Source organism: Haemorhous mexicanus, chromosome 37, assembly GCF_027477595.1.
Source record: "Haemorhous mexicanus isolate bHaeMex1 chromosome 37, bHaeMex1.pri, whole genome shotgun sequence".
Lineage (NCBI taxonomy): Eukaryota > Metazoa > Chordata > Aves > Passeriformes > Fringillidae > Haemorhous > Haemorhous mexicanus.
This window is the reverse complement of record NC_082377.1, coordinates 530679-556321: the sequence shown is the minus strand read 5'-3', so window position 1 is coordinate 556321 and position 25643 is coordinate 530679. Positions and strand designations below refer to the sequence as shown.

General features: G+C 67.3%; 6 protein-coding genes across 31 annotated transcripts; 3 read left to right on the top strand and 3 right to left on the bottom strand.

Annotated features, from left to right (window-relative positions):
- The first annotated feature begins 1303 nt into the window (after positions 1–1303).
- On the top strand, positions 1304–7267 carry MEPCE (methylphosphate capping enzyme). The gene is made up of 4 exons (XM_059872699.1): positions 1304–2497; positions 3449–3667; positions 4394–4520; positions 7013–7267. The coding sequence occupies exons 1-4, from the start codon at positions 1346–1348 to the stop codon at positions 7063–7065; spliced, it is 1551 nt and encodes a 516-aa protein (XP_059728682.1). The 5' UTR covers positions 1304–1345; the 3' UTR covers positions 7066–7267.
- Positions 7268–7272: 5 nt separating this feature from the next.
- Positions 7273–8712, bottom strand: PPP1R35 (protein phosphatase 1 regulatory subunit 35). Its single transcript, XM_059872701.1, has 4 exons — positions 8508–8712; positions 8169–8391; positions 7971–8080; positions 7273–7889 (listed from the first exon to the last, which is right to left on the bottom strand). The coding sequence occupies exons 1-4, from the start codon at positions 8583–8585 to the stop codon at positions 7725–7727; spliced, it is 576 nt and encodes a 191-aa protein (XP_059728684.1). The 5' UTR covers positions 8586–8712; the 3' UTR covers positions 7273–7724.
- A 114-nt stretch (positions 8713–8826) lies between these two features.
- LOC132341299 (TSC22 domain family protein 2-like) lies at positions 8827–10385 on the bottom strand. Its single transcript, XM_059872702.1, has 4 exons — positions 9891–10385; positions 9712–9806; positions 9459–9507; positions 8827–9163 (listed from the first exon to the last, which is right to left on the bottom strand). The coding sequence occupies exons 1-4, from the start codon at positions 10212–10214 to the stop codon at positions 8981–8983; spliced, it is 651 nt and encodes a 216-aa protein (XP_059728685.1). The 5' UTR covers positions 10215–10385; the 3' UTR covers positions 8827–8980.
- A 74-nt stretch (positions 10386–10459) lies between these two features.
- LOC132341295 (neuronal tyrosine-phosphorylated phosphoinositide-3-kinase adapter 1-like) lies at positions 10460–14907 on the top strand. 2 transcript variants are annotated; one of them, XM_059872696.1, is made up of 7 exons: positions 10460–10549; positions 10630–10773; positions 11619–11769; positions 12256–12494; positions 12663–13505; positions 13589–13735; positions 14382–14907. In XM_059872696.1, exons 3-7 carry the CDS (start codon positions 11621–11623, stop codon positions 14768–14770), a joined length of 1767 nt encoding a protein of 588 aa, XP_059728679.1. In that variant the 5' UTR covers positions 10460–10549; positions 10630–10773; positions 11619–11620; the 3' UTR covers positions 14771–14907. The 2 variants fall into 2 exon arrangements, with proteins under 2 accessions (XP_059728679.1, XP_059728680.1); XM_059872697.1 differs by lacking the exon at positions 10460–10549 and having other exon boundaries at positions 10556–10773.
- A 1392-nt stretch (positions 14908–16299) lies between these two features.
- Positions 16300–19005, top strand: AGFG2 (ArfGAP with FG repeats 2). Of its 12 annotated transcripts, none has more exons than XM_059872645.1 (12): positions 16300–16542; positions 16799–16892; positions 16972–17087; positions 17170–17278; positions 17348–17450; positions 17529–17636; positions 18031–18091; positions 18171–18214; positions 18292–18363; positions 18558–18617; positions 18708–18760; positions 18829–19005. In XM_059872645.1, the coding sequence occupies exons 1-12, from the start codon at positions 16307–16309 to the stop codon at positions 18889–18891; spliced, it is 1119 nt and encodes a 372-aa protein (XP_059728628.1). In that variant the 5' UTR covers positions 16300–16306; the 3' UTR covers positions 18892–19005. The 12 variants fall into 12 exon arrangements, with proteins under 12 accessions (XP_059728628.1, XP_059728626.1, XP_059728627.1 ...); XM_059872643.1 differs by having other exon boundaries at positions 18028–18091; XM_059872644.1 differs by having other exon boundaries at positions 17966–18091.
- On the bottom strand, positions 18917–25041 carry LRCH4 (leucine rich repeats and calponin homology domain containing 4). Of its 14 annotated transcripts, none has more exons than XM_059872633.1 (17): positions 24785–25040; positions 24239–24383; positions 24038–24164; positions 23860–23965; positions 23645–23781; positions 23503–23576; positions 23335–23431; positions 23195–23252; positions 23066–23112; positions 22941–22981; positions 22792–22869; positions 21600–21642; positions 21389–21485; positions 21269–21309; positions 21067–21159; positions 20419–20475; positions 19411–19506 (listed from the first exon to the last, which is right to left on the bottom strand). In XM_059872633.1, exons 1-17 carry the CDS (start codon positions 24978–24980, stop codon positions 19426–19428), a joined length of 1518 nt encoding a protein of 505 aa, XP_059728616.1. In that variant the 5' UTR covers positions 24981–25040; the 3' UTR covers positions 19411–19425. The 14 variants fall into 14 exon arrangements, with proteins under 14 accessions (XP_059728612.1, XP_059728614.1, XP_059728616.1 ...); XM_059872634.1 differs by having other exon boundaries at positions 19411–19503; XM_059872623.1 differs by lacking the exon at positions 19411–19506 and adding an exon at positions 19798–20338.
- Positions 25042–25643: the final 602 nt, after the last annotated feature.

The following is a 25643-nucleotide window of genomic DNA, read 5'->3' as shown; positions in this document are numbered from 1 at the left end:
GAGGGAACCTGAGGAGCTCTGAGGGGCCCTGAGGGGCCCTGAGGGAACCTGAGGGAACCTGAGGAGCTCTGAGGGGCCCTGAGGGAACCTGAGGGGCCCTGAGGAGCCCTGAGGGAACCTGAGGAGCTCTGAGGGGCCCTGAGGGAGCCTGAGGGGCCCTGAAGAGAATCTGAGGGGACCTGAGGGGCCATGAAAGGTCCTAAGGGGATCTGAGGGAGCCTGAGGGAGCCTGAGTGGATCTGAGGGGAACCTGAGAGACCTGAGGGGCCCTGAGGAGAACATGAGGCAAACTGAGGGACCCTGAGGGGAAAATCGACCAGGAATCCATTAAAACCCGCACAACCCACCTGGAACCGGCTCGGTAGTGGTGGGGTTCGACGGGGGCGGTTCGTGGGTGGGGCTACAGGGGTTTCTACACCGATTCCGGCGGATTTCGCCTCAAAAACGAGCGACCTGTCACGTGCTGGGGGGGAGGGGGGGGCACGTGCCGGGGCGCGCGGCGCTGCTGCGCAGGCGCGAGCGCACGTGACGGCGAAAGGGCGGGAAGTAGGGGTTGGGGGGGGAGCGAGCGCGAGACGTCGCGCAAATCTCGCGAGAACGCGGCGGCGACGGTGGCGGCACCGACCCCCCGCGGCCGCGGTGGGAACTGCGCGCCGCCGTTCTCGCGAGAACCCGCTCCCGCGCGCGCGCGCGCCCCGTGAGCTCCGTTACTGGGCGGGTGATGCGGGGGGGTAGGAGAGAGAGCCGGTTCGGTGACGTCACGAGCTGGAACGGTGACGTGAGTACTCGGCCGAAGGGCTGAGGAGACAGCGGTGCTGAAACGGGGACGGGGACGGAAGGGTGTGGGGGGAGAGGGCGTCCGCACTGCTCGCGCGCCGCCCCCTCACGAACTCCAACTACCGGCAGCCTCCGCGCGCGCGGCGAGGCCCCTGCACAGGGCGGCCTTATTGCGCCCGCTCCGCCTTCCGGCCGCTCGCCGTCCCCGCGCCTCGCCCTTCCTCCAGACCTTCACCGGGATATCCCCGGTGCCTCCTGTCCTTCCCCGCCTCACGCCGTTCTCCCGCACTCTCCGCGCAGGCACTCGCTGTGGTCACCCAAGCTCCCTAGGCCCCCTCTCTCTCTCTCCGCGCGCCGACTGTCGCGATTGGCCGTTGTGCACCCTGAAGCCTCTCCTATTGGCCGAGCTTCGCCGCCCCTCCCCTTTCAGTAGGCGTTCTCGCGCTCAGCTCCGCCCTTCGCCTATATAAGCCCCGGCGGGCCGCCGCGGCGCTGCCATCGCGGGCGGGAGGCGGCGGGCGCGGACGCCCCGCGCGCGCGGCTCCCCCGCTCCCCCCTCCAGCGGCGCATGCGCGGGGGCGGCGCGGCGCAGCGCGCAGGCGCGGGCCGGGCCGCCATGGCGGCGGCGCCTGAGGCCTTCCTGGTGCCGCCGCCGCCGCCGCCTCCTCCCGCCGCCGCCGCGGCCCCGCCCGAGCCTCCCGAGCCGCCGCGGCCCAAAAATGGCCTCCGCGCCGCGGGCGGCGGCGGCGGGAAGCGGCGCAGCAGCTGCGGGGCGAAGCAGCCGGCGTGGAAGCGGCGGCGCCGCGCGGCCTCGGAGTGCGGCCCGGTGCTGCCCTCAGAGTTCCTGCTCGGCGGGAACATCTTCGACCCGCTCAACCTCAACAGCCTGCTGGATGAGGAGGTCAGCCGCGCCCTGAACGCCCGCACCCCGCAGTCCTCGCCGCTCCCGCAGCGCGGCCGCGACCCGGTGGAGATCCTGGTGCCGCGGGACATCACGGACCCGCTGAGCCTGAACGCGCCCGGTGAGGGGCTGCGCCTGGCCTCGCCCGCCAAGAGCGCCCGCCGCCGGCACCGGCACCGCGGCCAGCAGCGGGCCACCGCCGCCAGCACCGCCGGGACCTCCGGCGAGGAACCCGCCCGCCCCGCCGAACCCTCCGCCGCCGCCACCGCCCCGCCGTGCCCCGCCGCCCTGCCCGCCCCCGGCCGGCACCGCAAGCGCCGACGGACTTGCAGCAAATCCGAGGGGCCTCGCCCTCCTCCTCCTGCCGCCGAGAAGCCGAAGCCCCCCGGCAAGGCGGCGCAGCGGCCGCGGCACCAGGTGCGCAAGTTCCAGTACGGGAATTACTGCAAGTACTACGGGTACCGCAACCCCGACGTGGAGGACGCGCGGCTGCGGGCGCTGCGGCCCGAGTGGTTCGCGGGCAAGGAGGTGCTGGACGTGGGCTGCAACGTGGGGCACCTGACGCTGAGCATCGCCAAGCGCTGGGCGCCCGCCAGGGTGGTGGGGCTGGACATTGACGGGCGGCTGATCCGCTCGGCGCGGCAGAACATCCGCCACTACCTCTCCGAGGGGCTGGGCGCGGACGGCGAGGCCGCGGCGGGCGCCAGGAAGGGCTTCCCCGCCGCGCTCCTGGCCAGCCGGGGCCCCATCGCCGCCCCGCAGCTGCCGCCCGACGGGCCCGGCGCCGCCGACTTCCCGCACAACGTGGTGTTCGTCACGGTGAGAGCGCGGGGGAGCGGGTCCGGGGCTGCTGGCAGAGGTTTGGGGGGTTTGAGGGGGTTTTGGGGCTGTTGGTGGGGCTTGGGCAGAGGTTTGGGGGGTTTGAGGGGGTGGCAGGAGGGGATGGGGGCGGGTTTTAGGCTCGGGGTGGGTTATAGGGAGGAAGTAGAGGGTCTGAAAGGGAGGTGAGGGAACTTTTAGGGGGGTCTTGGTGGGTCTCAGGGGGTGGCAATGGGTTCTGGAGGGTTTTAGGGGGCTTTGGTGGGTCTGGAAGGGATGTGAGGGAGTTTTTAGGGGGTCTTGGTGGGTTTAAGGGGCTGCCAGGAGGGGAATGGGGGTGTGAGGGGGTTTTAGGGAGGACTCTGAGGGTCTGAAAGGGACTCGAGGGATGCTTAAGGGGTCTTGGTGGATCTCAGGGGGTGGCCATCGGTCCGGAGGGTTTTAGGAGGGTTTTGGTTGGGTTTTAGGGGGTCTTGGTTTGGTTTTAGGGTGATCCTGGTGGGTGTAACGGGGGTTGGATGGCTTGAGAGGAGTTTTAAGAGTTGTAAGTGGACTTTAGGTGGTTTTGGGGCCCTGGTAGGCATGGATAGGTAACAGGGGTGGGTTTGTGGGGTGACAAGCAGCACGGGGGGATTTTGGGGATCTGGGGTGGGCTCCAGGGGGGTCACCAGAGGGGGGAGTGCTGTGGGACCCACTCGTTCCATCCTGGGGTCTGCGTGGGGCAGCTCCAGGCCTCGCTCTGGGCCCCCAGGACCCCCGAGCGGGGCTCAGCGTGTGCCCCCCACCCCCTAAAATCCTTCTGTGGCTACCCCCAAACCCTTCAGTGGGACTCACTGTGGGCCCCCCAGCCCCTGAGACACCCCCAAACCCTTCAGGGGCTCTCAGATCCCACCCCCAGCCCCCCCCAGACCCTCCGGGGGTCCCAGCCCGTGCCCTGTGCCCCCCACCCAGGGTAACTACGTGCCCGAGCGGGAGGAGGCGGTGGGGGCGCAGCGCCCCGAGTTCGACGTGGTGCTGCTGCTGTCGCTGACCAAGTGGGTGCAGCTCAACTGGGGCGACGAGGGGCTCAAGAGGCTCTTCCGGAGGGCGTTCCGGCACCTGCGGCCCGGGGGGCTGCTGCTGCTGGAGCCGCAGCCCTGGGAGTCCTACCGCAAGCGCAAGGGGCTCACCGTGAGTCTGGGGGCGTCCTGGGGGGTCACTGAGGGGTCTGGGGGGCTCTGGGGTCAGCCCTGGGAGTCCTACCGCAAGCGCAAGGGGCTCACCGTGAGTCTGGGGGCGTCCTGGGGGGGTCTGGGGGGCTCTGGGGTCAGCCCTGGGAGTCCTACCGCAAGCGCAAGGGGCTCACCGTGAGTCTGGGGACGTCCTGGGGGGTCACAGAGGGGTCTGGGGGGCTCTGGGGGGGGTCACAGAGGGGTTGTAAAGGGCTCTGGGGGGGGTCACAGGGGTTATAAAGGGGTCTGGGGGCGATCTCTGGTTTTGGGGGCTTCCTGACCTTCTCCCCCAGGAAACGCTGAGGGTGATTCGGGGGGATCTCTGGTTTGGGGGGCTCCTGACCCTCTCCCCCAGGAGATGCTGAGGGTGATTCAGGGGGGGTTCTCTGGTTTGGGGGGCTCCTGACCCCTGAGGGTAATTCGGGGGGGATCTCTGGTTTGGGGGGGCTCCTGACCCTCTCCCCCAGGAGATGCTGAGGGTGATTCGGGGGGGATCTCTGGTTTGGGGGGCTCCTGACCCCTGAGGGTGATTCAGGGGGATCTCTGGTTTGGGGGGCTCCTGACCCCTGAGGGTAATTCGGGGGGATCTCTGGTTTGGGGGGCTCCTGACCCTCTCCCCCAGGAGATGCTGAGGGTAATTCGGGGGGGATCTCTGGTTTGGGGGGCTCCTGACCCTCTCCCCCAGGAGACGACGTACCGGAACTACCAGCGCATCCGGCTGCGGCCCGAGCAGTTCCCGGCGTACCTGACCTCCCCCGAGGTGGGCTTCGAGCGCTGCGAGCTGCTGGGCACCCCCCAGCACAGCTCCAAAGGTGGGGCACCCCCCATCCTCCCCCAGCACAGCCCCAAAGGTGGGGCACCCCCCAGCACAGCCCCAAAGGTGGGGCACCCCCATCCCCCCAGCACAGCTCCAAAGGTGGGGCACCCCCCATCCCCCCCAGCACAGCTCCAAAAGTGGGGCACCCCCCAGCACCCCCCAGCACAGCCCCAAAGGTGGGGCACCCCCCAGCACAGCTCCAAAGGTGGGGCACCCCCCAGCACCCCCCCCCCCAGCACAGCCCCAAAGGTGGGGCACCCCCCAGCACAGCCCCAAAGGTGGGGCACCCCCCAGCACCCCCCCCCCCAGCACAGCTCCAAAGGTGGGGCACCCCCCATCCCCCCAGCACAGCCCCAAAGGTGGGGCACCCCCCAGCACAGCTCCAAAGGTGGGGCACCCCCCCGTCCCCCCCCAGCACAGCTCCAAAGGTGGGGCACCCCCCAGCACAGCCCCAAAGGTGGGGCACCCCCCAGCCCCCCCAGCACAGCTCCAAAGGTGGGGCACCCCCCATCCCCCCCAGCACAGCCCCAAAGGTGGGGCACCCCCCATCCCCCCAGCACAGCCCCAAAGGTGGGGCACCCCCCAGCACAGCTCCAAAGGTGGGGCACCCCCCCGTCCCCCCCCCAGCACAGCTCCAAAGGTGGGGCACCCCCCAGCACAGCCCCAAAGGTGGGGCACCCCCCAGCCCCCCCAGCACAGCTCCAAAGGTGGGGCACCCCCCATCCCCCCAGCACAGCCCCAAAGGTGGGGCACCCCCCCGTCCCCCCCCAGCACAGCTCCAAAGGTGGGGCACCCCCCATCCCCCCCAGCACAGCTCCAAAGGTGGGGCACCCCCCGTACCCCCAGCACAGCCCCAAAGGTGGGGCACCCCCCGTCCCCCCAGCACAGCTCCAAAGGTGGGGCACCCCCCATCCCCCCCAGCACAGCTCCAAAGGTGGGGCACCCCCCATCCCCCCAGCACAGCCCCAAAGGTGGGGCACCCCCCAGCACCCCGGGCTCCTTCTCTGAGTTCCAGGGGTTTTTAGGAATTTTAGGGAATTTTTAGGGGTACTTTTAGGCTGTTTTCAGGGCTTTTAAAGGATTTTTTAAGGGGTATCTGAAGCATTATTAAGGGTATTATTAAATATTATTAAAGATGCATTAAGGATATATTAGGTATTACTAGGAGTGTATTGTTATTAAGGGTGTATAAATATATTTTTATTGCATATTATGTTATATATAATATATATACATGATATATATGTGTATATGCATACACAATATGTAGGTTTTAAATATACACAATAAATATAATATAATATAATGTAATATAATATAATTATAATATACGATACTATAATATAATGTAATATAATGTAATATAATATAATTATAATACATGATACTATAATATAATATTATATACTGTAATATAATGTAATATAATATAATATAGTATAATATAATATACTATAATATGATATGATAAAATATAATATAATATAATATAATATAATATAATATAATATAATATAATATAATATAATATAATATAATATAATATAATATAATATAATATAATATAATATAATATTAGTATAATATAGTATAATATAATATAGTATAATATATAAATAATTAAGGGTGTATTAAATATTTTTAAGTACTATTTAAGAACTATTAATTATTAGAATTTTTCAGGGTTTCTTTTGGTTTTTTTAGGACTATTTAAAGATTTTTCAGGGATTTTTAGGACTGTTGAGGGTTTGTGAAGGACTTTTTCAGGACTGGGGTGTTTTAGGGTTTTGAGGGAGTTTTTAGGTTTTTTAGGGTCTTATCAGGGCACTTTAAGTGTTTTTGAGGATTTTTGGGGTATTATTTAGGGTATAATTAGGGATTTTATTTTTAAAGCAGTTTGGGGTTTTTTAGGGTTCTTAAGGGGTTTTTTAGGGATTTTTTTAGGGATTTTGGTAAATGGCATTTTTAGAGCTGTTTTAGGGCTACTTAGGGATATTTTAAAGGCTCTTTGGGGGTTTTAGGGGTGTTTTAGAGGTTTTTAAAATGGGTATTTTTACAGCTCTTTTGGGACTATTTACAGTACATTTCGGGAGTTTTTATTGTTTTTTTGGGGGATTTTAGGGGTATTTGAAGTGGCCATTTTCAGAGCTCTTTCAGGACTTTTTAAGGTCGATTTAGTGATTTTTTAACAGTTTTTGGGGGGGCGTTAAGGGTTTTTAAGAGTAGGCAATTTTTATTGTATTTTAAGGTAATTTTGGGGTACCAGGGTGGGGGGGAGCTGTGGATTTTGGGGTACCCATTTGAGGGGGGGGCTGTGAATTTTGGGGTAAAATTTGAGGGGGGGGGCTGAATTTTGGGGTATCCATTTGAGGGGGGGGCTGTGAATTTTGGGGTACCCATTTGAGGGGGGCTGTGAATTTTGGGGTACCCATTTGAGGGGGGGCTGTGAATTTTGGGCCCCCCCCCAATTCTCTCTCTCCCCCCCAGGTTTCCAGCGGCCGATTTATCTCTTCCACAAGGGCCAAGGTGACGCCCCCTGAGCCCCCCAGAGCCCCTTCAGGGTGGGGAAGGGGCTGGGGGCGCTCCCCTCCCCCACCGGCTGCCAAAATTGGGGAGGGGCTCCGCCGGCCCTCCCTCCCCCCGGATTTTGGGGTGTTCCCTCCCCCCTCCCCCCCCCCGGGCGTTTGCCGTGGTTTGCTCCGAGCGGGGGGCGGGGCCCCGAATAAAGGAGGTGATTGGTCAGCGGGGAGGGGTCGTTCTTGGGGGGGCGGGGCCACCGTCCAGAATAACGGGTTTATTATTTTGGGGGGAAAAAGGGGGATTTGGGGGAAAAGAGGGGGTTTGGGGATGAAAAAGGGGAATGAGGAAAAGGGGGATTTGGGGAGAAAATCGGATTTGAAGGGGATAAAAGGGGTTTTGGGGGGAAAAAGGGGGATTTGGGGGTGGAAAAAGGGGTTTTAGGGGGGGCAAAGGGATTTGGGGTGGAAAAAGGATTTGGAGGATGAAAAGGTGGATTTTGGGGTAGAAAAATGGGAATTTGGGGGGGAAGGGGATTTGGTAATAAAAAAGGTAGATTTGGGGTGAATAAAGGGGGTTTTGGGGTGAAAAAAGGGGGTTTTGGGGTGAAAAAAGGGGGATTTGAGGGTGGAAAAAGGGATTTGGGGGGGATGAAAGGGGGTTTTGGGGGGGGTCTCTCTGCTCAGCCCCCTCCCCACTGCTGCCGTTTCCGGTACATGGCGAAGGCGGCTCCGGGGGGGCGCGGGCGGGCCCGGGGGGGCTCGGGGGGCGCGGGGGGCGGCAGGCAGGGCCCCCCCCCGGCGGCGGCGGCGCCCCCCGCCAGCACGGCCAGGCTCGGCCCGGGCACCTGGGGGGGGACAGCACACGGTGGGGACCCCGCCGGTACCGGGGGGCACCGGGGATGTTGGGGGTGGGGGGGGTGTCTCACCTGCGGCGGGGGCGCGGGCGGGACCCCCCTGCGCGGGCCCGGTACCGGGGGGGGCACGGCCAGGCTGACGAGCCCGCGGAACAGGCGCTGGGCCGGCGGCACGTTCATGGCTGGAACCGAGGGGGTTCCGGTCAGACCGGGAGTGCCCGGTGCCCCCCCCCCGGTGCCCCCCCCCCCCCCCCCCGGTCCCGCACTGACCGGCGGCCGCCGCCCCCCCCAGCGCCGAGCGCGCCGCCCAGGAGCTGCCCAGGAGCGCGGCCGCCGCTCGGGGGGCGTCGAACGGAACCGGGGGGGCCCCGCCGGGACCGCCGCGGGTGCTGTGCAGGGTGGGCGTGGCCAGGAGCGGCCCCCCGGCCTCTTCATCCTCCTCCTCATCATCCTCATCCTCCTCCGGCACGGCGGGGCTGGGCGCGAACCGCACCTGGGGATGGGCGGCGGGAGTTGGGGTCCCCGAGTGGCCCCCCGCCGTGTGGGGGTCTCACCGACCCCGGCCCCCCCTTCCCTCGGGTTTGGGGTCTCCCGGTCCCCCTCCCCCACCTGCCGGTGTTCCCCCCCGCCTCCCCCCCGCCTCAGGATCCCCCCGGGCGGCGGCGGCGGGAGCGCGCGCGGCCTCATGGCGGCGGAAGCCACGCCCTCTTTCCGCCGGTGGCCACGCCCCACTAACGGTGACCGCGCCAAGATGGCGGCGCCTCCCTGACCTCCCCAACATGGCGGCGCCCGGCGGGCCGCCCTTCCCAAGATGGCGCCCGGCTCCTCCCGGCGCCCGCGGGTTCGAGCCCCGCCTCGGCCGCTCCCGCCGCTCAGTGATCTCTAATTCACTCGGTTTTACCCCAAAATGACCACGGCTGCTCTCCCGTGCTGTAAAAATCGCGAGTTTATTAAAAAAGGCCCCAAATGGCGCAGGAAGGACGGGAGAGCTCGGCGGCGCTCCGTCCCTTCCTCGCAGTGAAGCAGCAGCGGAGCAGCGAGCGCTACCCCGTCCCCGGGACCCCCCGGGACCCCCGCCGGGCTCAGGGCGGCCCCGGGGGCGGCCCGGGGGGCAGGCGGGCCAGCTGCTGCGGCGTGGCCAGCGCCCGGAGCAGGCGGTTCTCCCTCTCCAGCGCCGCCCGCCGCTCGCTCAGCTCCCGGATCTGCTCTCGCAGCGCCTCCACCTCCTCCCGCACGGCCAGCAGCAGGTGCGACTTCACCAGGTCCTGGGGGGCACCGTCAGGGACCCCCGACCCCACCCGCAGCCCCCAGTGACGGCCCTGAGCCCCCAACTCCTCCCTTCCAGGACCCTGAGCCCCCAACTCCTCCCTTCCAGGACCCCACACCCCGTGACGCCCCCATTCCAGGACCCTGAGTCCCCTCACACCTTCCCAGGAAAACAAAACGCCCAAATCCTCCCTTCCATGACCCCAAGCCCCCTGACATTTCTCTTCCAGGACCCTGAGCCCCCAACTCCTCCCGTCCAGGACCCTCCCACCATTTCCCCCCTCCCAGTCTCACCATGGCCCTCTCGATCTTGTTGTCGATGGCCGTGACGCCACTCCCGGTGCTGGGGACCAGACCGGTGTCAGACAGACGGACAGACGGACAGAACGAGCTTCAACCCCCCAACACTCCCACCCCCCCCCCCCCTTTTTTCCTTCCCCTTTCTTTGGGGGATGGGGGAGGGGAACTCGCGCCCCTCCCTCGCACCTTCCAAGCCCCGCCCTTCTCGCCCCGCCCCGGAAGTGCGCACCGGAAGTGCCGTCCTTACCCCTCGTCCTCGCTTTCCTCGCTAGCCAATCCCAGGCGAGCGCTGAGCTCGGCCCCACCCCCTGGGCGTGGCGAGGGGGGTTTGGGGGGCAGCGCCTGTAAACAAACAAAGGGGGAATTGGGGAGGGGTTCGGGGGCGTGGCCAACTTAGCCCCGCCCTTGAGACCCGGCCCACCTCACCTGCTGCACGAGCTGCGCGAAGGCCCCGAGGGACCGCGGCTGGTGGGGGGCGGGCACGGCCCGGGGGGCGTCCAGCGACACCGGAACCCTCCCGCTGCCGCCGCCCCGCGGGGACGCGTCCCGCTCGTAGAAATCGCGGCACAGCCACCGGCCCCGCCGCAGCACCTCTCCCGGCGACAGCAAGCGAACGAGGCGGAACCGGGAGCCGCTGGGGCTGCCGGACGAGGAAGGCGAAGCAGCGGCGGCGCTGGAGGCATCGCCGGCCGCGCTCCCGCTGCCTCCCCGGACGCTGGTGATGGCGAAGCCGCTTTTCTTGCGGCTCATGGGGGCGGCGGCGGCGGGAGGAGGAGGAGGAACATGGCGGGGCCGGCCCGGAGCCGTTACCGGCGGCGGCGGCGGCGGCAGCACCCGGAAGTGGAAACCGGAAGTGATGTTGCGCTTTAAGGCGGTGCCGGGGCCGCACGCAGGCGCGCCCCGCCCCAAACCACGCCTTCTTCACCGATAGCCCCGCCCTCCGTGGGACGCCCCCTCTAATCACGTGACCGCCCGGCGCTCCGCGGGTCCTCCGCGCCGCCGGGGGGCGCTGTGGCGGCGGCGGCGCGTCCCGGACGCTGCGTCAGCGCCAATGGAGCGGCGCGAGCGGGAGGCGGGAGCGGCCGGTGAGGGCGGAGGGGAGGGATGGGGGTGGGCCCGGAGCCCCTCCCGCGCCCGGTGACCACCCGCTGCCCCTCCCCCGCAGGCCGCTAGACCCCCCCGCCATGGGCCAACGCCCCCCGTGAGCCCCCGGCCCGGGACCGGCCGTGCTGGCGGCGGTGGGGGGGGGGGGTGCGGCGCAGGATTCCCCCCCCCCCCCCCAACCGTGGGACCCCCGAGAGAGCGACAGGTAACGGAGGGCGGGGAGGGAGGAGGCCGGGAGCCCCGGAGGGGGGGACAGAGCAAGCCGGGGTCCGGTTAGGGTTGGGGGGGAAGGGGGACCCCGGGATTGGGGGAGATTTAAGCGTTAGTGTAGGGAGGGGGAGGCTGGGGGGGGCCCCAGCGCCGGTGTGAGCGGAGGGGCCGGGGGTCCGCGGGCGTTCGGCGGGTGTGGGGCAGCCCGGCATCACCGCGGAGGGGTCGGGGTGGGGTTGGGGGAACCCTCGGGGTGGAGGGGAGGGCAGAGGACCCGGGCCCCGGGTGCGGAGGGGGGTCCTGGGGTGACTGAGGCAGCTGGGGGGTTTGGGGAGGGGGTCCTGGGGTGACTGAGGCGTTCGGGAGGTTTGGGGAGGGGGTCCTGGGGTGACTGAGGCGTTCGGGAGGTTTGGGGAGGGGGTCCTGGGGTGACTGAGGCGTTCGGGAGGTTTGGGGAGGGGGTCCTGGGGTGACTGAGGCAGCTGGGAGGTTTGGGGAGGGGGTCCTGGGGTGACTGAGGCGTTCGGGAGGTTTGGGGAGGGGGTCCTGGGGTGACTGAGGCGTTCGGGAGGTTTGGGGAGGGGGTCCTGGGGTGACTGAGGCAGCTGGGGGGTTTGGGGAGGGGGTCCTGGGGTGACTGAGGGGTTCGGGGGCTTTGGGGTTTAGGGAAGGGGGCGTCGGGAGCTGACGTCCAGGGGGGTCTAGGGCGTTGGGGGTGGCGGCAGCCAGGGCCATGAGGAGGCCCGGGCGGGGCGGGGGGGGTCCGGGGACACCGGGTCCGGGCGGGTCCCGGGAGCCGAGCTCGGGGGGCGGGGCGCGGTCTGAAGGCCCCGCCCCCAGCCATGAGCGCCCCCCCGCGGTCCGAGCTCGCCGCCGCCGCCGCCGCCCTGCTGCGCCTGGGCGAGGAGCGCCCCCCCGCGGCCGCCATGAGCCTGCTGCAGCGCAAGGGCCGCCCCGAGTGGCGCCCCCGCGAGGAGGAGCCGCGCAAGGGGTGAGGGGGCAAAGGGGGGACACCCGGGAGAGACACGGGGACAACCCAGGGCTGCCCTGGGGGGAAGCCAGTACCCCTGGGACCCCCCTCAGGGGACACTGGGAGCCCCAGGACCACCCTGGACCACCTTCAGGGGACACTGGGATCCCTTAGGACCACCTTGGACCACCCTCAGGAGACACCAGGACCCCCTGGGACCACCCCAAGGGGAGACTGGGGTCCCTCAGGACCACCTGGGAGGTCACCGAGCCCCTCGGAATTCCCCAAAAAGCTCCGACTCACCCTGGGGGAACCTGGGACCCCTGCCCCTTCCCAGGACCCCCAATGCCCCCCTGCACCCCTCAACCCCCAAAATGGGGGGCTCCAGTTCCCCCCATAGCCCAGTGCCCCTGCACCACAGCAGCGAATTCCCAGAGAGTCTCTGGGGGGATCGGGGCATCCCCAGGAATTCCGGGTGGCCCTGACCCCCCCCGTGTCACCCCGCAGGGTCCCCAAGGCGCGGGAGGGGGGGTCCCTGCGGCGCCCCCTGCGCGTGGGGTTCCTGACGCTGCCGGCGCCGCAGGAGCGCGGCCCCCGGCCCTGCGCCCCCGGCATGGCCCCCCGCTCCCTGTCCTGCCACGCCGTGGGGCTCCCCGACCCGGGGGGGCCCCCCCTGCGCCCCCCCGGGCCCCGCACCGGGCCCCCCGAGGGCCGCGGCCTCGAGGCACCGCCCGCCAAGAGAGGGGGTGAGTGGAAGCGGCAGGAATTGGGGCTGGGGGCAACCGAGGGGGCTCAGGGTGGTTGGGGGGGCAGGAGGGGATCCTGGGGAGGTTTGGGTGGCAGGGAGGGGACACAAGGAATTGGGGGGAGAGCTCGGAGGCGGTACCAGCCCCAGACCCCCTTCCCGTCCCCAGGAGCCCCCCGGGGGGGCTGCGTGCGACAGACGCCCCCCCTGAAGCCGTCGCGCAGCCCCCAGACCCGGCTGTCGGCGGGGGCGCCCCCGGCCGCGCTGGCCGAGCAGGGCGAGGCGGAGGAGCCCGTGTACATCGAGATGGTGGGGGACGCCCGGGGGGGCGCGGGGGGCGACCCCCGCCGGGGGGGGCCGGGGACCGCGCCCGCCCCGCCCGCCGAGGAGCCCGAGGCCATTTACGAGGAGATGAGCTGCCCCCTGCCCGCGGGGGAGGGGCCGGGGCCGGGACACGCCCCCTTCCAGGGACACGCCCCTTTTCACGGACACGCCCCGCACGCCGCTCACGCCCCTTTCGGCGGCCCCGCGCATCACTCCGCCCACGCCCCCTACGCGGGACACGCCCCTTTCTCTGGGCACGCCCCTCATGCCGGCCGCGCCCCCTTCATCGGTCACGCCCCGTTCTCCGGCCCCGCCCCCATCCCGCCTCCTTTCCCCAACCTGCTGCCGCCCCGCCCACCCCCTCTGGCCCCGCCTCCCGAGGGCGCCTCGCGCTTGCCCCTGCCCTCACGTCGCGACGCCCCGCCCCCCGCCCGCGCGCGAAGCCACTCCACGCCCCTCCCCCCGCACCACGCGCCGGGAGGGGCGGGTCGCGAGCGCGGAGGGGCGGGGCTCGGCCCGCTTCCCCTCCCACCCTCCGCCGAAGCGCCGCCCCCCGGCAAGCGCCCGCCCGCCTACGAGAGCCTACGCGGGGGCGTGGCCTCGGCAGGCCCCGCCCTCGCCCGCGAGGAGGAGCCACCCCTTCGCCGGGGGGGCGGAGCCTCCGCCCGGCGCGGGAAGGAGACGGAGAGTGAGTGACAGGGGCGGGGCGGGGCTTGCGGCGGGGCCACGCCCTGTGGGCGGGACTGACCCTCCCCTCCCCCCCTTTGGCAGAGGCGCCGGAGCCCCCCCGGGAGGAGCGGGGGGGGGCGGGGGCGGCCCCGCCCCCGTCGGGGATCCCGGTGAGGGCGGAGGGGCCCCGGGGGCGGCCCGGGCCCCCCCTGCCCTGCCAGACCTTCCCCGCCTGCGGGAGAGCCTCGGGTAGGTGCGGGACACACCTGGGGGGGCGGGGCACCTGGGGGGGTGGGGGGACACGGGGGGGGGGGTGACCCTGGGGGGGTGAACCCAGGGTGACATCGGGGGTGGCAGGGAGTGACCCCAGGGTGACAGCGGGGGTGGCAGGGGGTGACCCCAGGGTGACACCGGGGGTGGCAGGGAGTGACCCCAGGGTGACAGCGGGGGTGGCAGGGAGTGACCCCAGGGTGACACCGAGGATGTGATCCCAGGCTGACCCCAGGGTGACACCGAGGGTGGCAGGGGGTGACCCCAGGGTGACCCCAGGGTGACAGGGGGTGACCCCAGGGTGACACTGGGGGTGGCAGGGGGTGACCCCAGGGTGACCCCAGCGTGGCAGGGAGTGACCCCAGGGTGACCCCAGGGTGGCACCGGGGGTGGCAGGGAGTGACCCCAGGGTGACACCGAGGATGTGACCCCAGGGTGACACCGAGGGTGTGATCCCAGGCTGACCCCAGGGTGGCAGGGGGTGACCCCAGGGTGACACCGAGGGTGACAGGGGGTGACAGCGGGGGGGCGGCAGAGGGTGACCCCCGGTGCCACCGAGGGCGGCCGGTGGTGACCCTCAGGGAGTGACCCCGGGCTGTTCCCCTGACGCCCCCCCCTCCCGCAGAGCTCCCCGGGGGTCCCCGCCTGGGCCGCTCGGCCTCCACCTCGGGGGTGCGCCAGGCCGGGGCCCCCCCGTTCCCGCGGGGCCCGCCCCCCTCGCGGCCGCTGTCCGGGGGGGTCCCCGGGGGGGCGTTCCCCGCCGCCCCCCGGCCCCGGGACGGGCAGCTGCAGGAGGTGATCGACCGCAAGCGCTGCGTCTGCACCGAGATCAAGGCGCGGGGGGGGCGGGGGGGGGGGCTGTGCAAGCAGGACAGCCTGCCCCCCCTGCCCGCCCCCCCCGCCTGGAAAGGGCCGGGGGTCGCTGCCGCCGAGGGCCGCCCCCCGCCCCCGCCGCCCCCCGGGACGCCCCCGGCCCGCCGGCCCCACGCCGTGCTCTGGGACACCGCCATCTGACCCCCCCGGGGTGCCTGGAGCACCCCAGATCCGGCCCCCCAAACCACGAGGGGGTCCTGAGGATAATTAGGGGGGGGGTCCTAAAGTGGGGAGGGGGGGCGACACGGCTGGGCCGGGTTGGGGAGAAACGGGGGGTATTTATGGGATTTGGAGCCCCCCCTCTTAAATAATGGGGGGGGGGGGACACTGAATACAAAGGGGGGAGGATGGAGACCCCAAGGGAGGGACCCCAAAAATGGGGGGGGGAAACACCCCAAAAAGCGGGGCAAGGATCAAACCCCCCCCAGAGCAGGGGGGCCCCCAATGAGGGGGGGCCAAGCCCCGAAATCGGGGGGCAGCCTCCCCCCCTGCGAGCCGAGGGGGTCCCTGTAAGGGGGGGTTCACCCCAGAAGGGGAGGGTGCTGTAACTGCTTTGCAATGTATTTATGGGGGGGTATTTATGGGGGTGCATCGAGCAGGGGCCGGGCAGGGGGTTCCGCTCCGGGGGTCCGCAGTGCGGCCTGGGGGGGGGTGCTGGAGGGGGGGCCCCCAGTGCGGGGAGGGGGGGGGTGTGACAGGGGAGGGGGGATCTCCTCTGGGATTTTGGGTGGGGGGCCGTGGGGGGGCACAGGGCCCCCCCGACCCTTTCCTGGGACCCCCCCCAGGCTCTCTGTGCCTCATCCCCCCCCCCCGCCGACCCCCGTTACCAGAATTGCCTTCGTCCCCGCGGGGTCCGGGGGGGCCCCAGCTTGGGGGGGGGGCGTGGGGACGGGGGGGTTTTGTAACGTGGTTCTGTGCACTATTAAAGAGAGATGCAGCTGGAAATGCGATTGCGGGGGGGAGCGCCCCAAAAAGGGGACTGGGACCCCCAAAGTTGGACCGAGACCCCTCCCCAAAAAGGGGACTGAGAGCCACCCAAAAATGGGGCTGGGGCTCTCTCAGGAGGGGGACGGAGACCCCCCAAAAAGGGGACTGGAATCCCCCCCTGCAGCCCCTCGCAACGTGCTCAAAGGGGGATAACGGGATTTGGGGGAAAATGACCCCAAATGGGTTAGGAGAGGAGGTAATAGTACTGATTTTGTGGGAAAATGACCCTGAGACTCTCCAGACCGTCTCGGGCTATGGAGAGGAGCAATAACAGAGATTTTTGGGGGAAAATTACTCAAAAGAGGAATTTTATTTTCGTGGGGGGGGGGGTCGAGGGGGCAGGGGGGGACAGCTCTGAGGGGACAAAAAGGGCGGGAAGATCCGGGGGTGCCCCGAGCCCCGTTCCTCACTGCGGGAGCAGCTGGGACGCGCCGGTGATGGAAAATGCTGGGTTTGGTGGTGGAAAATGCTGGTTTTGGTGGTGGAAAATGCCGTTTTTCCGTGAAGCCCGCCCAAAACGAGGCGTTTACTTCCGAGCGGCGGCGAATCCCCTCAGGGCGGGGGGAGGGGCGGCGCTGAGGGGACGGAAAGGGCGGGAAGCGGCGGCGCGCGGGACGCCAGGGGGCGCTGCGCGCGGCCAATCAGCGGCGGCGCTGCGGCGGCAGGGGTGGGGCCCGCGCGAGCGGGAAGATGGCGGCGGGCGGCGGCGGCGGCACCGGGCCGGGAGCGGGGCCCGGCGGAGGCCCCGGGGCCCGCAGGGGCAGCGCGGGCCGGGACGCGGAAGCCGAGGTTTGGTGCCGGCGGGTTCGGGAGCTGGTGAGCTCGGTTCCCGCCAACCGGCTCTGCTTCGAATGCGGCCAGCGCGGCGTCACCTACGTGGACATCAGCGTGGGCAGCCTCGTGTGCACCGGCTGCTCGGGGGCGCTGTGAGCGGGGCGGGGCCGAGGGCGTGAGGGCGGGGCCGGGACGGGGGCGGGGCTAATTTACACGTGAGCGCGGTGGGCGGGGCCGCGCTGGGTGAAGGTGTCGTTGATTCGCTGCTCCCTTTGTGGGCGGGGCTAGCGGGAGGGGGCGTGGCCGCGGCACGTGGCTTCACACGCTGGGGTTGTTTTTTGGGAGAAAAAGCTCCATTTTGGGTGTTTGCGGGCGCAGGGGGGCGCTGACCCCCCGAATCCCCTCCAGGCGGGGACTGAACCCCCCGCACCGCGTCAAGTCCATCTCCATGACGACGTTCAGCGAGGCCGAGGTGCTGTTCCTGCAGGCGCACGGCAATGAGGTAAGGGGGCGGCTGGGGGGCCTCTCCCCTCTCCAGCCCACCCTGCCCGCGTCCCCACCGCCCCTCCCCGACCCCCCAGGCCTGCAGGAGGGTCTGGCTGGGCACCTTCGACCCCCGGACGTCGCTGCTCCCCGACTCCCGCGACCCCCAGAAGGTGAAGGAGTTCCTGCAGGAGAAATACGAGAAGAAGCGCTGGTAGGAGAGGGGCTGGGGGCTAATTACGGGGGGTAGCACGGGGTGAGCACCCCTCAGCCGATATTTTGCCCTCCCGCGGCAGGTACGTGGCACCAGAACAAGTGAAAGAGCAAGTGAAGCCCCCCCAGAGCACTGCAGCAGAGCCCGGGCCCCCCCAGCCCCTCCCCGGGGACACGGGGACGCTGCCACAGGTGGGACCGGGCCCCTCCTGGGGGTGCCCAGGGGGAACGGCCCCCCCTGACCCTGCGGTGCCCCCCCAGCCTCGCCCAGCTGCCCGAAAAGCCAGCACCGACCTCCTGGCTGACATCGGGGGGGACCCCTTCGCCAGCCCAGCCCCTGCCCCCGCCTTCGCTGCCTTCCCTGGTGAGCTCGGGGGTCCCAGGGCCGCGGGGGTCTCTGGGGGGCCTGGTGACCCCCGAGTGACGCCAGCCCCCTCCCCAGGCCCAGCCCGCTCTGCCTTCCCCAGTTTCAATGCCTTTGGAACCAGCCCTGGAGCAGCCACGTTTGGCGGAGCTGTGCCCCCCTTCCACATCCCCCCCAGCACCACAGGTACCCCGAGACCCCCCGGGACTCCTGGAGAGGGACCAGGGAGGGGTTTGGTGCCCCCCCAGATCTTTGGGACACCTGGGATTGATGGGCAAGGGGGGGTTGGGGTCTCGCCATCCCTGTGGGGTGCTGGGGAGGGGGCTTGGGGCCCCACCACCGCTCCACAGTAGCCGTGGGGCCAGTGGGGAAGGGTTTGGTGGCAACCTGAGAGGCCCAGAATTTTCTGGGGAGGGGGGAGGGAGTCCCCAAATCTCATTGTGGGGGCTGGGGAAGGAGTTTTGGGTCTCCTCCCACCCAGGATTAGTATGGACCCCCCTTTTTTGAGTGTACAGGGAGTTTTTGGGGGCTCCAGGAATTTTGGGAACCCCACATGGCTCCTCTCTTACACCTGCAGCAGGTGTGGCTGCCCAGGGCGTGGCCACCCCTGTTCCGCCCACAGGGGGAGGAGCTTCTGTCAGGTACTGACCCACCCCCCCACACCTTGCTGGCCATGCAGGACCCTCCCCTCCCCCCTCACAGCTCCCCCTCCCCCTGCAGCCCCTTCGGGACCCTCCGGGACCCCCCAGCGCTGCCCCACGGGGGTAAGTCTGGCTTCACCCCCACTTCGGACCCCTCAAAGTGAGGAGGGGGCTCAAGGCTGACACCTGTGCCCCCCCAGGCTACACCAACCCCTTCATGGCCCCCGTGGCCCCCAGACCCTCCACCAACCCCTTCGAGAGCAACGGCCTCGGTGAGTGACCCCCCGACCCCCTGTTCCCCAACCAGGGAGAGGGGTCTGCACCCCCTGACCCCCCATTGCCCCCCGGGTGGGGTCTGCACCCCCTGACCCCCCACTGTCCCCAGGGTGGGGTCTGCGCCCCCCTGACCCCCCATTCCTGACCAGGGTGGGGTCTGGGGGTCCCAATTCTTTGTCCCATCTTTCAGGTGCTGCTTTCACCTCACCCCCTGTTCCTGGGGGCTTCCCCAGCCCCTTCCAGGCCGATGGTAAGAGCCGAGGGGTTTAAATATTGTTGAATTATATATATTTCTAAACTGTCCAGCCCCTCACTGACCACTCCCCATTTCCCCCCTCAGGGTTGCCTTTCTCTGGGTTCAACGTTGCCGAAGCTTCCACCAACCCCTTCGTGGTGAGCACCGGGGCTGCGGGGGGCTCGGGACCCCCTTTCCCTGCCGCTGACCCCCTGTGCCCCCCCAGACCGTCCCAGCCCCGGCGGCGCCGTTCGGGATCAGGCACCGGGCCACCAACCCCTTCCTGTGACCGCAGCTGCTCCGGGAGGCCCCCGCCGCGCACCGCCCCTCCGCCGGGACCAGCTTTTATTTTTTGTTCCGAGAGATTTATCGCGATATCTAATATATATTCGATAGAAACGGCTCCGATCCGTCCCGCCGCGTCCCTCGCGCTGCCCCGCCGAAAGCTCCCCTCAGGGCTGTGCCCTCATTAAAGATGGCGGCCGTGGGCGGGGCCTCCCCTCACGGCTCTGCCCTCGGTAAAGATGGCGGCCGTGGGCGGGGCCTCCCCTCAGGGCCGTGCCCTCATTAAAGATGGCGGCCGTGGGCAGGGCCTCCTCTCACGGCTGTTCCCTCTGTAAAGATGGCGGCAATGGGCGGGGCCTCCCCTCTGGCTCTGCCCTCATTAAAGATGGCGCCCCCTCAGTCGCGGCGGCCGCCGGTGCCTCGCCGCTGAGGGCGGGACCATGGCGGCCTGCCCTCCACAAAGATGGCACCGGGGGCACCGGAGGGGGGGGAAGGGCAATTAAGGATTTACCGGGAGCACCGGAGGGGGGGAAAGGAATTAACGGGGGCACCGGGGGGGCACGGACGCCCCCGGCCCCCCCCGCGGGGCCCGGGCCCGGCTCGGCTCCTCCAGCACCTGCTGGGGAAGGGCGGAATTAGCGGCGGAGCTTTGGGGACGGGGGGGACACGGGGGGCACAGCACAGCTGGGGGGGGGGGTGTCCACTTTTGGGCACAGAAAGGGCGAAAACGGACAAAAAGCTGAGCGAGAGCAGCAGGAGAGGGGCAGGACTGAACCCCCCCGCCCCGGGGTTTGGTCCCAGCCGGTGATGGGTGTCACAAAGGGACAGGGATGTACCAAGACTGATTTTGAGGGGGATATCCACACTCAGAAACAAATTTATTATTATAATAATTAGAGTGACAGCTCTATAATAGTTAAATATAATAAATTTAATAATAATTAATTACAATAAATTTTGGTCATCTGTATTTTAGTGTTTTTCCACCATAATTAAGTTACAATTAACTGTAATAATTAACTTCTTATGCTCACAGTCCTGTATAACTCATTAGAATACCTCACTATAATAGCGACAACTCATTATAATAATAAAACTCATAATAATATCTCGTAATTAATTATAATATGAATAATTAAGGTCACACCCCCAGGGGGGCACTAGGGGTTCAGCCCCTCCCCCTTCCCTGCCTCAGTTTCCCCAGCGTTAAGGCACAAGACGAGAGGGGGGGCGAGGAAAGGTGCAAAGGCGGGGACCCCCCCGGGGGTTTGGGGGTTCCCCCGAGGCCGGGGGGCTCCCCCCAGGCTTTGGGGGGGCTCCCCGGGGTTTTGGGGGTCCCTCAGCAGCCAAAGAGCGCGCGGTGGGCAGCGACGAGCAGCGCCATGAGGAGGCCGTAGAAGAGGGCGAAGAGCAGCCCGGGGGGGGGGGCGCCGGGCGTGGGGGGGCTTCACCTGGGGGGGGGGACCCCGCGTCAGCCGTGGGAGGGCGCGGGACCCCCCCCAAATAAACCACCCCCCATCCAGAACGGTACCTCGGGGACCCCCGGGCGGCGGCAGGGCGGCGGCGTCTGGCGGGGGCTGGGGGAGCTCTGGGGGGGAAAGGGGGAGTCAGGGGGGGTTTGGGGGGTGAGGGTTGGGGTCAGGGGCCAAAAATTGGGGTTTGGGGGGTGAGGGTTGGGGTCAGGGGGTAAAAACTGGGGTTTGGGGGGTGAGGGTTGGGGTCAGGGGGTAAAAACTGGGGTTTAGGGGGTGTTTTGGGGTCCAGGGGGATGTTTGGGGCTCATAGAGGGCGTTTTGGGGCTCAGGGGGGTGTTTTGGGGGATGTTTGGGGCTCATAGAGGGCGTTTTGGGGATCAAGGGGGGTGTTTTGGGGCTCAGGGGAGTGTTTGGGGCTCATAGAGGGCGTTTTGGGGATCAAGGGGGGTGTTTTGGGGCTCATAGGGGGTGCTTTGGGGCTGTTTTGGGGTTCGGGGGGTGTTTTGGGGCTGTTTGTGGGTTTCAGGGGCATGTTCTGGGGTCAGCAGGGTGTTTTGGGAGTGTTTTGGGGTTCCAGGGCAGTTTTGGGTCTGAGGGGGCTGTTTTGGGGTTTGGGGGGATGTTCTGGGGCAGTTTTGGGTCTGAGGGGGCTGTTTTGGGGTTCACGGTGGGTTGTTCTGGGGCAGTTTTGGGGTCCCACTCACGGCCCAGGGCCGCAGCCACGCCGCCACGCGCCCCAGCAGCTCCGAGTCCCCCAGCTCCTCCGGGAGCCGCAGCTGCAGCAGCGCCTCCAGGCTCTGCGGGGTGGGGGGCACAGCAGGGACCCCCCCAGCGAGTCAGGGGGGGACAGACCCCCAAAGCCCCCCAGAATACCCGGGGAGGGGCGGGGAGGGCGGGGAGCGTTACCTGGCGCACCTCAGCGATCAGCTGGTCGGGGTCCGGGGGGGCTGCAGGGACATTTGGGGGGTCAGGGGCTGGGTTGGGGGTCGGGGGGCACTGGGGAGGGGACGGGGGGCTCTGTCCTACCCGGCTTGGTGGCACTGCGGGAGGAGGAGGAGGAGGGGCTGAGGCAGGCACTGGGTTTTGGGGGGCTGCAGGGGGGGCCAGGGGCTCCGTCGGGGTCCTGGGGGAGGCAGGGCAATTAAAGACTCCGGTTAATTAGGGCTGAGCCGGGGGAAAGGGTAACTGAGAGCAGTGTTAATTAGGGCTGAGCCTAATGAGCCAGCCAGGTCCTCACCGGCAGCGGCGCCGTGCTCTGGGGGGGTCTCCGGGGGGGGGTCCTGGGGGGGGTGAGAGCAGCCAGTGCCTGGCCCGTAGCCCCCAGTCCCAATTCCCTGTCCCCAGTCCCTGTCCCCAGTCCCTGACCCTAATCCCAAACCCCAGTTCCCAATCCCCATTCCCAGTCCCATTTCCCAGTATCTGTCCCTAATTCCCAACCCCCATTCCCAGTCCCATTTCCCTGTCCCCAGTACCTGTCCCCATTCCCAACCCCCAGTCCCAGTCCCATTTCCCAGTCCCTGTCCCCATTCCCATTTCCCATTTCCCAGTACCTGTCCCTAATTCCCAATTCCCAACCCCCATTCCCAGTCCCATTTCCCATTTCCCTGTCCTCATTCCCCATTCCCAATCCCCATTTCCCATTTCCCATTTCCCATTTCCCAGTCCCTGTCCCCATTCCCAACCCCCATTCCCAGTCCCATTTCCCAGTCCCTGTCCCCAGTCCCATTTCCCAATTCCCAACCCCCATTCCCAGTCCCATTCCCCAATCCCCATTTCCCATTCCCATTCCCATTCCCCATTTCCCATTTCCCAGTCCCATATCCCAATCCCCATTCCCATTTCCCATTTCCCAGTCCCTGTCCCCAGTCCCATTCCCAATCCCCATTTCCCATTCCCCATTTCCCAATCCCCAATCCCCATTTCCCATTCCCCATTCCCATTCCCCATTTCCCAGTCCCTGTCCCCATTCCCATTCCCAGTCCCTGTCCCCATTCCCATTCCCAGTCCCATTTCCCAGTCCCATTTCCCAGTCCCAGTCCCATTTCCCATTTCCCAGTCCCTGTCCCCATTCCCAATCCCCATTTCCCATTTCCCAGTCCCCATTCCCATTTCCCATTTCCCAGTCCCCATTCCCATTTCCCAGTCCCTGTCCCCATTCCCAGTCCCTGTCCCCATTCCCATTTCCCATATCCCATTCCCATTTCCCAGTCCCATTCCCCAGTCCCTGTCCCCATTTCCCATTTCCCATTTCCCATTCCCAATCCCCATTCCCATTCCCATTTCCCATTTCCCATTCCCAACCCCCATTCCCATTTCCCATTTCCCATTTCCCAGTCCCTGTCCCCATTCCCAACCCCCATTCCCAATCCCCAATCCCCATTCCCCATTCCCATTCCCATTCCCATTCCCCAATCCCCATTTCCCAGTACCTGTCCCGGCTCCTCTCCCTCTCTCTCTCCATCCACACCTCCAGGTTCTTGGGGCGCCGCCGGCAATCGGGGACCCCCCTGCAGGGATGGGGGGCAGTCAGACCCCCCAGACCCCTCCCGGAGCCCCCAGACCCCCCCGAGCCCCTCACCTGCTGCCCTCGGGGGTGTCACCTCTCAGGCTCTGCTGCTCCTGGGGGGGACAAAGGGGGGGTTCAGGATTTGGGGGGGAACCCCAAAATTTGGGGGGGATCAGAGATTTGGGGGATGACATCACCTCGGGCGAGGGCTCCTCCTCCAGCTGCTCGGGGTCACTGTCACCAGCTGTGGGGACAAGGAGGGTGACAGGGGTCCCCGGAGGGTGACGGGGGGTCCCGGGGGGCTTTGGGCAACCCCCTCCCCTCACCTGCCCCGCCGCGCGTCTCCCTGTGCTGCCGGGACGGCTCCGAGGACTCATCCGTGGACTGAAAGGGTGCCAGAGGGGGTGCGAGGTTGGGGGACGCCCCAAACCCCCCCCGCGCCCCCCGGAATGCCCCCAGGTCCCACCTCGTTCCCCGACCAGCGCTTGCTGCCGCTGTCGACGCTGTGGAAGCCGGAGTCCAGCCCGCCCCGCTGCCGGAGGGGACACGGCTCGTCCGGGGGGCTGCGGGGGGCAAACAGCGCTCAGACACCCCAAAAACAGCGGGGCGCCCCCTCCCCGAGCCCCCCCTTTACCATGTGGGGACAGGATGGGCGGCAGACTCGGCTTCCAGGTACTTGAAGATGTGCACTTTGCCCTTCAGGCAGATCTGGGGGGCACAGAGGGCTCAGCCGGAGCTTTTGGGGGGCCGGGGGGACGCCCTGGGGCGCCGCTCACCTGGGCGGGGGGGAACTGGAGCGGGTTGTTGTCGGCCAGCAGCGTTTGGAGGTGCCGCAGCCGCCGGAAGCAGCGCGGAATCGCGACCACCCGGTTGCAGGAGAAATCCAGCCGGACCAGGGGCAACTCCGAGAGCTCTGGCGGGGGGGACGCGGACACAGGGGATGGACACAGGACCCCCAAAGCGGCGGGACCCCCCCAGGACCCTCACCCACCTTCGGGCAGCGCCGCCAGCTGGTTCCGCCGCACGTTGAGGTCCCGCAGCGCCCGCAGCTGCCCCAGCCCCGGCGGCAGCGCCCGCAGCCGGTTACAGCCCACGTCCTGCGGGGCGAAACGGGGCTCAGCGCGGTCCCGGCGGCCCCGCGGGGTCCGTCCGGCCCGGGCCAGGCTCACCAGCTGCCGCAGCGTGCGCAGGGCGCCCAGGTTCGGGGGCAGCCGCGCCAGGCGGTTGTTGCTGGCGTTGAGGACGCGCAGGGGCAGCAGGCACAGGCAGGCGGGCAGCGAGCTCAGCTGGTTGCGGCTGCGGGAGACACGGCGGGGTCACGGGGCGCTGCTGCTGCAGCTCCCCGTAGCCCTGGCGGGGCTGGAGCGTACCTGAGGTCCAGGTGAGCCAGGGCCTGGAGGTTGGCGATGGCCGGGGGGACGCTGCGCAGGCAGTTGTGGTGCAGGCTCAGCCCCTCCAGCGAGACCAGGCGGCAGGCGGCCTCCGGCACCTCCCCGAAACGGTTCCGGGACAGGTCTGGAGGGAGCCGGGGCAGCGTGTGGGACAGCGAAGGGGACCCGCAGGGACGGGGCATTCCCGGGGACAGGAGATCTCCGGGGATAGGGAACGACAGGGACAAGGCAGACTCGCGGAAGGGACTAATGGGGACAAAGGGACCCCCCGGGATAAGGACAGAGGACGCAGATGGACCCCGAGCCGCCCGGCTGAAGCTCGGGGACGCTGAAGCCGCCAGACCGCCCGGCCCAGGCGCTCCGGCTCGTCCCGTCCCGGCGCCTCCTCAGCCGCCTCCGGCAGCTCCCGCGGGCCTCGGAGAGAGGCGGGGCAGCCGCAGCTTCCCCTGGGCGGCGGGAAACACCCCGAGTGACCCGGGGCTGTGGGGAAGGGTCGGGGGTCCTGCACCGGGGACGCGGCCTCACCGGCCTGTGTGGTGTCGCTGAGGTCCCAGCGCCGCGCCGCCGCCGCCGGGAAGGCGCGCAGCCGCCGGCCGGCCAGACTGAGGGTGCCGGAGGCCTCTGCTTCTTCCAGGGCGCGCTCAGTGCCGGCTCCTCCGGGCAGGCGGCCAAGCGGCGGAGGCGACTCAGCCGGGAGAGCCCCCACCGCCGCCGCGGCCATGGCGGGCCCGGAGCTCCGCTCGCCGCGGCCGTCGCTGCCCCACTGAGCCCCGGACGCTTCCGGACCCCGCCACGGGGGCGGGGCCAGAGCGACAGCCAATCAGAACGAGGGGCGCGCGGGGAGGCGGCGAATCGGAGAGGGGGAGTGGGGGGCGCTGGCTGGAGAAATGCGGAAGTTTGCTCTTTGATTGATAGGTTGGCTGAACCAATCGTCGTCAAGCAGTGAGGGGGGTGTTGCCCAACTGCAGCCAATCACAGCTAAAGTACAATCCCCACCAATCGCCAGCGAGAACAGGGAGCTCGTTGCCTGGCAACGGACGCGAAAATTTTGGCGGCATCACCCAATCGAAATCCAGGAGGCGGGAGCAGCGCCCGAGATCGACGTGACGCCAACCAATCGCATTTGGCGAGAAAGCGGGGTAGTCAAAACCCTGCGCGTGGACGGGGCGTGGCGGCTCCACCAATCAGAAGTTACGGCAATGATTGACTAGCAGGGAAAGCCTGTAGGCCACGCCCCGGCCCTTCAGCCCCGCCCTCCGCTCCTCTTAAAGGAGCCGCACCATTTAAAGGGTGGGGGGGGGTCCCATTTTTGGGGTCCCATTTTCAAGGTTCCATTTTGGGGTCCCATTTTTGGGGTCCCATTTGCGATTCCCATCTTGGGGTT